General features: G+C 26.6%; 1 protein-coding gene across 2 annotated transcripts; it reads left to right on the forward strand.

Annotated features, from left to right (window-relative positions):
- Positions 1-1,650: 1,650 nt before the first annotated feature.
- On the forward strand, positions 1,651-4,994 carry LOC110661522 (uncharacterized). Of its 2 annotated transcripts, XR_002496127.2 has the most exons (4): positions 1,651-2,700; positions 3,812-4,345; positions 4,469-4,655; positions 4,753-4,994. XR_002496127.2 is itself a non-coding variant. In XM_021820181.2 (3 exons), the coding sequence occupies exons 1-3, from the start codon at positions 1,843-1,845 to the stop codon at positions 4,577-4,579; spliced, it is 1,503 nt and encodes a 500-aa protein (XP_021675873.2). In that variant the 5' UTR covers positions 1,651-1,842; the 3' UTR covers positions 4,580-4,994. The 2 variants fall into 2 exon arrangements, 1 of the variants encoding a protein (XP_021675873.2); XM_021820181.2 differs by having other exon boundaries at positions 4,469-4,994.
- The last annotated feature ends 6,606 nt before the right edge of the window (positions 4,995-11,600 follow it).

Genomic DNA, 11,600 nt, shown 5'->3' on the forward strand with positions numbered 1-11,600 from the left:
TGGTTATGAATATATTGTATTTATTAATGAAAAAAATTATGATATTAAATAGTTTGTACATGATAGGTATTAGGGTTGAGCTAAGTTTCCCTAGTTTTAGTTTTTTTTATAATTATCAGGTTGGGTTAGCCTAAATAAATTTATAATATTTTTATTTTTCTAAAAGTAAAATTCAAATTTCAACAAAGAAAGCCGTTGAATCCAAAAAAATAAAAATTCTATTAAATGATATAATGCTTATATTTATATAAAAATTAGATTATTTTTAAATTAAAATATCAATTTAAGTTTATATTTAAATATAAATCTATTTAATTGAAATAAAAATTCTATTCATAATTTTTTATATATATATTCATTATTTGCCATAGTAGAATAAGATTGTAGTATTAAAAGATTAAAAATTCATTTTATTTTTTTATATGTACAAACATTAATATTTTTAAACTTTTAATAATGTGCCATTTTAAAATAAAAAAAACCAGTATTATAAATTTCAATCATTCGATTAATTATATTAATTTTATAATTAAACTAAAGCCTAACATATTATTAATTTAATTTTTTAAGTAATTTATTTATCCATTTAATTTTTGTTATATATAATTTATTTGATATGCTTTGTATGTAATTATTTATTATTTAAAAATTTTATATTCATATAATTTTATTAAATATTATATATTAATTAATTTTTTTTATAAATCAACGAATGTATATTTTTTGTAATAGTTTTCCATTGTTTTATATATATATATAGCTTATCAATAAATGTAGTACGATTTGCATAGAATTTATAAATTCAATTTTAATTATAACTAACTTATATATTAATGTAATAATTAAAAATTTTAGAAAATATCTATAATTAAAAAATATAAATTTATTTTATATAAAATATTTTTGAAATGAACTTATAAGAAATTAAATTAAAAAAAATTCAAAAACATTAATAAAAGAATTTGTATGTTTAGCTAGCAAAAATTAATTTATTTTCTTGTTTATTTACGTAAATTTAAATATAATTATATTAAAATATTTTTACATAAATAATTATAAAGTAGAGATAAAAATATATTAAAATTCATTAAAAAATTAATTTATATAAATAAAATACCATCTTATTTTTGTAAATAATATAAATCATAAAAGTATTTTTATAAAATTTTATTTTAAATTATATTATAATAAAATTTAATTAAGTAAAATTTAAATATAAGTAAAATTAAGAATTTTAGATTTATATAAATTTTAAAATTATATAGACAATTAAATTTTAAATCTTAAAAATTTTAAATTTATATAAATTATAAAATTAAATTAAATAATAAAAAATATAATTATAAATATTATAAATAATGAATATTTTTGTTTAATATGTATAGAAAAAATAAAAGCGTATAGAAGAAATTTGATATATATATATATATATATATATATATATATATATATATATATATTTGTTAACAATAATTTATTTAAAAGATTAATTAAAAATGAAAATTAATAAAGGCGATCGTAGGAGAAGTGTAGAAGAAAATAAGAGAATGCAAACGGAAAAAATCTAACTTTATCTCGGAAAATAGTAAAGGTCATTGGGGGATTTCACATTATTAATTGTGGATCAACTTAATCTAAACGATTACATAATGATTTTCCAAAACAGACCAAACGCAAGCTGTCTCGTCCGAATGAGTCCTAGAAACATGGATTGGGCCACAATGCATTCGTCACTTTCCCCGGTCAACGCAGCCAAAATACTCCGGTGGAAGAAGTCTTCTCTCTGGCCACATTGCCACTGGGACAGATACCGATAAACGCCGCCGTCTCAACCAAAATAATATGTACCAAGAGAGAAATAGTAAACCCTTCCCATTTCTCTCCACTCGCTTTCGTAAAAGCTCTGGCTCCGCTACCGTCATGCCACCCTCATCATCCACCACCACCACCTCCACCAACAAGGCCCTAATTCTACGCCCTTCACGCCTCAAAGATATTCTCTTAGTTTTCTCCCTCCTCTTAATCCTCCACCTCCTCTTTCGCGCTCCACCTCCACCATCTTCCGTCCAACGCGCCGCCACTATCGGAGCTTTAACCTCGAGTCCCACCACGCGTAGTCATCTCCTCTTCTCCATTGCCTCCTCCACCTCCTCCTTTCCTCGCCGCGCGTCCTACCTCCGCCTCTGGTACAATCCCAACTCTACTCGCGCATTTACCTTCCTTGACGTTAACGCATCCCTTTCTGTTGATCCCACCCTTCCTCCCGTGATCCTATCCAAAGACACCTCTCGTTTCCCCTACACCTTCAAGGGCGGTCTAAGGTCGGCGATTCGGCTGGCGCGGTTGGTGAAAGAGGCGGTGGACCTCGATCAATCAAATGTGCGGTGGTTTGTGTTCGGAGACGATGACACGGTGTTTTTCGTGGAAAATTTGGTGAAAACGTTGTCCAAGTATGACCATAATAAATGGTATTATATAGGGAGCAATTCAGAGAGTTATGAGCAGAATTTGAAGTATTCATTTGATATGGCCTTTGGAGGTGGAGGTTTCGCGATAAGTTATTCACTTGGTAGGGTTTTGGCTAGGGTTTTGGATTCGTGTTTGGTGCGATATGCCCATTTGTACGGGAGTGATGCCAGGGTTTTCTCTTGCTTGGCAGAGTTGGGTGTTGGGTTGACTCATGAACCAGGGTTCCATCAGGTATTGCCTTGATCTTTCATCTATTTAGCATGAGTTATTGCTGGTGATCAACCTTTTGTAGGGTGAATTGAATTTCGTTTTTTGGATTGATTGGGCTTCAACCAGGATTTAAACTCCTAATCTCATAGAAGATTTCGATATCATTTAGTCAGTGCTCATTGTTTCTGAATTGAATTTTGTGATGGTTAAGTTGGGGTACAATTTCATTCATTGGATGTGCTACTGTGCATTTGTACCAGTTACTTTGAAGCTATGGTTTGGACCAATGGAATGGTAATGGATATTTGATGATATGTTCTTATACCTTGCTCCAAAAAAAAAGAGCCGGTGGGGTGTGGGGGGGGGGTGGGGGGCGGGGGGCCGGGGGCGGTGGTGGTGGTGTGTGGGTGTTGTGGTGGGGGTGGGGTGGTTTGGTGTTGTGGAGATCTTCGTCTACCAACAACTTGCTATCTGACTAAATCCATTCTCTTCTGATATTTTCTTGAACTTTATTACTAGGTCTTGTACCAACTCTGGTTCTGCTAAAGTGGGGTTTTAGGAAGGAGTACATTGTCTCAATCGACTCATTGAGGCAATGTTGCCCTCCTCATCAAGTAGAAGTACCTTTGGGACTTACCTGAGCATTTTCTCGACCAAAGAACGTTTTGGTTGTGTGACTCTTTAACTTTAGCTGCTAGAGCAGCATTGATTATATTTTTATTTTATTTTATTTTATTTTTTATTTTTTGCTGAATATTTTCTCTTGCATTTTTAATATATATATATATATATATATATATATATATATATATATATATATATATATATATATCTTGCTCGGTTTTTCTGTTATTTGAATATGATAATTTGCTTCATTGTGACTGATTTGACTGATTCACTAGTTATAATCTTGTTTTACTAGCTTGATTAGAGGACTTATGGATGTCAGCTTGAATAAACTGACTAAGTTCAGATTTGATCGAGTTGAATGGTATGATCAAATATCATTATAATGAGATACTTTCATTTTAGCTAGGCCTGTCCTTATACATGGAAGTGATTTGTTTGGATTGTTAGGGATGAAATTGTGACTCAACCACCATTTCTATTTCATTTAATTTTTTTCTACCAGGTTGATTTGCGGGGCAATTTGTTTGGCTTGCTTTCTGCACATCCATTGTCACCATTGGTGTCTCTTCATCATTTAGATGCTGCAGACCCACTCTTTCCTTATACAAGCAAGGCTCAAGCTGCAGAACACCTTTTTGAAGCTGCAAATGTTGATCCTGTCAGGATCTTGCAGCAAACAGTTTGCTATGACCGTACAAGTTCATTGACTGTTTCAGTTGCATGGGGTTATTCTGTTCAGGTGTTTGAAGGCAATGAGCTTCTTCCAGATATACTTTCTCTACAGAGGACCTTTAGACCATGGAGGAGAAGTGCAAATATTGAATCCAGTCATTATATGTTTAATATGAGAGAATATCCTAGGCATCCATGTAAAAGACCTCTTGTATTCTTTATGGAGAATGTTACATTTGGTGATGGTGGTATTTGGAGCACTTACACCAAGGACGATATTGGCAGTTGCTCCAGAGCTAAAGCTATAAAGAATCTGGAGCATGTAAGAGTATTTTCCCAGAAACTAGAACCTGATATTGGACAGGTATTTACTTGATTGGTTTAAATATCTTGAGTTGAAATAAGGTTGGCAATTTTCTCATATTGTGCTTGAAGTTGTTGTTTGTGTTACTGTCAGCTTTTAAATGTTATTTTCCTTCTATTTCAGATTAAGGCTCTGCGTCGACAATGTTGTGACATTTCTCCCTCATTTAATGAATCAATGGTCATTAGCATTAGGCAATGTGGCACAGATGAATTAATTTCTATGCATTTCTAGTCTTTCTTGGGGAATGACTGCTGTACAGAAATGCCATTAACGAGAAAACTCTCAGAGTTTGAATTTTTGATCCTTGGTAAAGTCTCTTTACTTAAGAATGGTCTTTGGACTCTCTCTTGCTCTCCCCCCTTCTCTCCTGTTTCTTCTTCTTATTCATCTTCTTCATGTTGTAGTTGTTTAGGAAAGAATGACTTGTGATTGACCACTTGATGCTGCCAATGGATTCAAGAAAATTCATTGTGAAATACGTGAGAAGCTTAAGATTATAGTCCACTTCTAATGTAGAGTTCGGGGGAATTATAATTGTTATGTATCTATATAAATAATATTAGTTGTTGGTTCTTTATTTAAGTCATATGGATAATTTTGTAATTTCAGAATTTTTATGGAAATATTTAAATTTTTATTCTTTATATATAGTCCTTGTTGGTTAAGGATTACTTTTTGTAATTTTTTTTTTCTAAAGTCTAAATCTTTCAAGGTTTATGATTCCTTTCTGAGTATAAATATCTACTTTTGTAATATTATTTTGAGGTTTTTAATTAATACAAATTCTAGGAATTATACTTCAAGTTGTGCAATGCATTTCAATTCTAGGTGTGATGTCTATGGAATCTTGGTTCTGATGTCTAGGGAAGTTTAAGTGTGAAGCGTGCAAATTTTTAATTTTCATTTTTTAGTCTGGGATTGATAAATTATCAGAAAGGTCAAGTTGAATGTTCTTCGAACTGGCTTTGGTTCTTAGCACCTTGCTTTCTATTGTTCTGCCGTTGATGTTGTTCTAAGCACAGGATTTTGATAGGAATATTTGTTTTATTTTCTGATGTTGGAGAATTTTTTTGATGTTGGTTAGTGTTTACCATCACGTCTTATTCTGATCCTAGCTGTCTCAAGCAATTCTTCGGATCGGGGATTCCATAGAGCTGGAAAATTAACTCTGTTTTTAATGAACTTTGACTTAATTAAGAACTACTTGTTCATTAATGTTTTCCTCTTTGTTTTAATGTTGGTAATCTGTGTGTTTTTTTTTTAAATTATTGGATTAATTGCATTCTTGAAAAATTAAACTTTTTTAATATCTTCAATAATATAAAATAATCACATTTATTGTAAAATTGAGTTAAAGATTATTTGACTAATTAAAATAAGAAGTATTAAGGCGTGTATTTTTTTTAAATTATCAGTTTAATTGCATTTTTTTAAATTAAAAATTTTAATATCATAAATAATATGGGAAATATTACTTATTTTAAAAATAAATTAAGTTTGACATTACTTGTCGGATGGAAATAGGAAGTATTAGTCATGGATATTGACTATGGTCGCAGCTTCAATTTATCATAACTTAGTTATTTTATAAAGCATCGATGAAATATTATTATTAAAAAAATAATGATAAAAATTGGACACGTACTGCTCGTGAGCTTTCTAATTAATATATATATATATATATATATATATATATATATATATATATATATATATATATATATAAACACTCAAAAACATATCATCAAAATTTGGAATTTGGGTTCATTGACACTTGGCTTAGTTAAAAAAAATAATTTTATTTAAAATTTTCACTTTAATGTAATTTTTAATTATAAATTTAATTATTAACTTTATATAATTAAATAATTTTATTTTAATATATATATATATATATTTATTAAAAAGGCTGAATACATATTTTAATCTCTAAATTTTACTAAAAAAAATTTCGTGATATACATGATTTAATCTTTGTATTTTACTAAAAAAATTTCATAATATCTGAATTCTTAAAATGTTTAATGACATATATTATGATACACTTTAATTTTTATAAAAATATAATTAAAATGTTTTTTGAATTCTATTTAGTAAATTGTTATGTGAACAAATTAAAGAGTATTTTAGTTTCACTTTTACAGAAATTGAGATGTATCATATAACGGTTACAAAAATTAAAGTATTTCATGAGATATTTTAGGCTTTTCAAGTAAACTTCATGGGTGAAAATGTATATTTAACCTTATTAAAATTTAAAATATAAAACAAAATGAAAGAAATATATTTAATGTAAATATAATTTTAATTTATTATATATAAATTCATACTGAAAAATATTTAAAAATTAATTTTATGATTAAAATATAAAATATTTAAAATTTTTGATAAAAATAAAATTAGTTTTATTAAATAAAATTTTATAGGATTTGAATTTTTATTTCAACTTATGTTTTTAATTATAAATTTAAAAGTTGGTAGTAGACATTATGCTTATAATTGACAATATATTTGAAAACGAAATCATATATATACAGTAAAAATTATTAAAAAAATTGATAATTTTATCCATTATTAATTAATACTTGACATAATTAAAAAATAATTTTAATGAAATATAAATTATTTTAAATTTTATTTTAATTTACCTTCTTTTTAATTATTTGTGTAGATAAAATATTTAAAATTTATAATAAAAATATAATTAATTTTATTACTAAATCTCAATTTTCATTTTAACTTATCATTTTCAATTATAAATTTAATTATATATTATGCTTATAATTGATAATATATGTCTGAAAAAAGAAATCTAATATATATGTATATATTAAGAGTAAATTGACAATTTTATTCATTATTAATTAATACTTAACATAACTGAAAAAATAATTTTATATTAAAATATAAATATTTTAAATTTTATTTAATTTATCTTTTTTAATTATTTATGTAGATAAAATATTTAAAATTTATAAGAAAAGTGAAATTAATTTATCAAATAAGATCTTGCAGAATTTAAATTTTATTTTAATTTATTATTTTAATTATAAATTTAATTGTTGCTATGACATATTATATATTATCTATAAATACAAGCAATGAACCCTCCTAGGCTGTAGAATCATCGTCCATTCATTTCTAAGAAGTATGGTTTCAACCAGCGGGGGTTCATTTTTCTCTTTCTTTTTTTCTTATTAACAGTAATAAGTTATAACCTAAGTCCACCCCAATGTTATATTTTCCATACCCATCCATTTCTAAATTATATTTTCATGTAAACTGTAGAGAGGGCATAACAGGATCTCCGATGGCAATTCTTGGGGGCACCAAATTGGTGTTGTCAGGATTGTATTGCCAATATCAAGCATAAAGAGAGGACCTGCCCAAAGTCAAGGCATTTTTGAATGGACAGGTGGTGAAAATGACCACTTATGTTACTGATTGTCTAATGATTTTAGGAGGATAAAACGCTTCTGGATTTTGGGAGCAATGGTTATGAGATTCTCAAAATCTCCCAAGAAAAAATAGATACTAACACAATGTTAGGAAGTTGGGCAGGTCAATTTTATTCGGTTTGAATTAAATAAATTAAATTAAATCATCTTAATTTAATAATTTAATTTGATTATAAAATAATTTAGTTTGATTTAATTTTATATTTTAAAAATTATAATTAATTTAATTTGGCTTGATTTGAAAAGAAAAAATCAATTGAATCTAATTGAATTGAGTTATTTTATTAAATTTTAAATTAATTTATTTTTAAAGGAAATATATATATATATATATATATATATATTATTTAGTTTTATTGATTAATGGTTATTAGGTTCAAATTAATATCAAAATCAGATCAAATAACTTGAAAATCAAGTCTAAATTAAAAAAAATCATCAAAAATAAAAAATTGATTGTTTTAAACCGAATTAAACCGAAGTAGAGTGATTCAGTTTGGTTGAATTTTTTATTTATTTCGATTCGGTTTGATTTCTAAAATATAATAATTCGATTAATTCGATTTTAATGATTCAATTCGATTCAATTTAAACCAAATGTTCAGCGCTAATTAGCAATTTATATTTTCTCCTTATATTTTTCATATTTATTTCACCATTTTTTTAAATGTATATAATAAAAACTCATCATGCAATTTTAAGCATTAAAATGTATCTACATAATAAAACAAAACTTAATAAAAAAAATCATGTGAAATAATATCCTTTTTTTATCTTTTTTTTTATATTTTTTATATAAAAATTAGTTTGTCATATTAAAAATCAATTTTTATCTAAATGTTTTTAAATTTTAAAATGTTATCTCATAAAAAAATAATTATCTTAATCATTCGTATTATGAATTTTAAAATTTTAAAATTTTCAATTTCATCCATATTATAAAATTCTGCTCAATTAAATTATTTTCCAAAAATAAATTATTTTTTAATTAAATTTTTTGTCAGATTTAAAAAAAGTAACTTAATTTTTAAAAGTTATAAAATTACTTATAAAATTTAAGCAATTAATTTTAAAATCATTTCTTATATTTATAATTTAATGAATAATACTTAAAAATACCACATAACATATATATATATATATATATATATATATATATATATATATATATATATATATATATATATATATATTTATTTATTTATTTTGTTTATTTTTTATTAGTATACATCAAATAATTTCAAAATAATAAAAATTATATATTGATGAACTTATTTATTTAATTATATATAAAATTATAATTAATTAAAAATTTTACCATTAACAAATTTTATAATATAATTATAAAATTATAATTATAAAAATATATTTTAAATTATATTTATTAAAATAAAATAATAAATAATACAGATAAAACACGGGCAATACAAAATGAATCACTAAGGTTTTTTTAATTATTATTTTTTTTTTATAAACACTCTTTTGAAAAAAAAAATGATATTAATTAAAAAGCCAAGAGTTTGAGAGGGCATGCAGGATGAATATATCAGCGTAGTGCAGCATGTAGATGCACCTAAACCCCTATTTGGATCATAGTTTGTAATGATTTTATAGTGTATGGTATGATTCTCTCTGTGTATTCTCATTTTATTTTTACATAATTTATAAAATTTTAATTATATCTTATTCTTTTATCTTCAGAAAACTTTCTTTATCTTGCGATGCCTTAATAAATTCCACCTTAATAAATTCACACTGCATTTATTCCGAAGGAAGTGTAAATTGTTGCATATATCTAAATCGTTGCATTAATTTATTACTTTTATTTATTAAAAAATGGATTACATTTTACTAAAAATTGGTAGAGTGAATTTAAGCAACCATGATTAGAGGTGCAATGGAACTCAGAAACAGAAATCAAACCCTTCTCTGAAATTCTCCTGTTGCATTAGGAATAAATAAATAAATAAATAAATCAAATATTGCAGTCATCTTAAGGCCTGTCAATTATAACAAAATATATATATAAAAAAAAACCCTAATTTGTTCATGCAATGCAAATAACCATAGAACTAATTAAGAACAATAGACAATGAAATAATCCACATGCATGTACACTGGTTATGATATTTTTTCTCCCAAATATTTCATAATATTATGGGTTAAAAAATTTAAAGAAACCATCCACCCCATGAACGATTACTTGCCCATCATTGTAGATGTTCCAGTGAGTAATTCTAACATTATTGATCTCACATGAATCAGTCACAACAAGTTTACTAAATTCATCTATAGGATTCAGGTATTCCAATTCAGAGCCCTCGGAGAGAGAACCTGAATCGAATGCTTTCTTATCAACCTTGGATGTTACAATTTGCACATTAAAGAAACCTTGCTGCTGTCCTCTTTTGAAATGTACTCGATCGTCACTGGGTATGAACATGGTGATCGCAGTGTGATTATATAGTGTGACTCTCTTATTTTTGATGTGGTCTTCAGCTGCAATCAAGCGTAGATTATTGTCCATCATAAGTGACATGATCTTGAAATCTGCATTCCATAAGGCCTTTTTGATCTTGTCGACTTTTATCACTACTTTGCTCTCTGCTCGTAATAAGGTTTCAAGAAATAAGGTTTGTATGAGAAAGAGTGAGAGGAGAGTGATAACAAGGCAATAATGCTTGAAATCCATTGTTGTATCAGAAACTTAAAATTCCATGTGTATTGTATTATTTACAAGATTATATAGAGATCTCTAGGAGTCCCGATCACTGATGGATTAAGAGTCCTAATAGCATATGATTTGTGTAACAATTCCAATCCAACAAGGATTTTAACTCAGTATCAGCTTTTTTCGGTTAAATTACAATTAGATTATTGAATCGTAATCTCACAGTAATTTCTTTTAAGAGAATAAATTATTGAAATATTTTTAATCCACTATAAGATAATACCGTGAGGGTCTCATTCTATACAATAATCTATTTAAGCAATCCTTATGAGGATAATAAAATTAAATAATTTTTTGGAGTCGTCATTAGCAATGTAAAGTCTTGAATTTAAGTTTCAGTTAGAGTCCAATTTAAGAGTTTTAATAGAAAATCAATATTCTACGTAATTAAACTTGTTTTGGGGTCTATTGCACGTTTCCATGGAAATTTCTTTTTATTTTTATTTTTATTTTTATTATGCTTGATTTACTAGTGAAGCCCATGAGCAGGGACGGATGCAATTAGGGCAACGGGGCATTGGGGCCTGGAATTTAAAAAAAAAAAAACAGGGGTACATTGGTTATTGTAAGTATAAAAATATTAAAAAAAAAGTATAATCCAGAAAAAAATAAAAAATAAAAACCTAACCCATTAATCTAAAATTTATTTTGCTTCAACTCCTTTAGTTTTAAATAAATCCAAGGCTCCTCTCTCCAGGTTCTCATACTCCATTCTCGTTTTTTAATTGAACTTTAGGTGGTGTTAATTGCATATATACATTTTGAGTTGTTTGAAAAGCAGTTTTGTTAATTTAAGATCAGTTGTGGAAGAGGAAAAATGTTACAGAAAGATAAAGGGAAGTCTTGAATTTATTCCAGTTCTTGAAAATCCACTGCACAGAATAGCTTAGGCTAAGAATTTAAACTGCAACCAGACAGATGAAACTCTATTGTGTTCACAAAATTCTAGAGCTGATGAAAAATGTATAGCATAAGTTATCAGTTGTACGGTTTCAGAAACTCACTGCATGCAATTTAAACTGATATTTGTATTCATATGCTAAAACTACCCACTGAAGAAATT

Source organism: Hevea brasiliensis, chromosome 7 (assembly GCF_030052815.1).
Source record: "Hevea brasiliensis isolate MT/VB/25A 57/8 chromosome 7, ASM3005281v1, whole genome shotgun sequence".
In the NCBI taxonomy this organism is placed as follows: domain Eukaryota; kingdom Viridiplantae; phylum Streptophyta; class Magnoliopsida; order Malpighiales; family Euphorbiaceae; genus Hevea; species Hevea brasiliensis.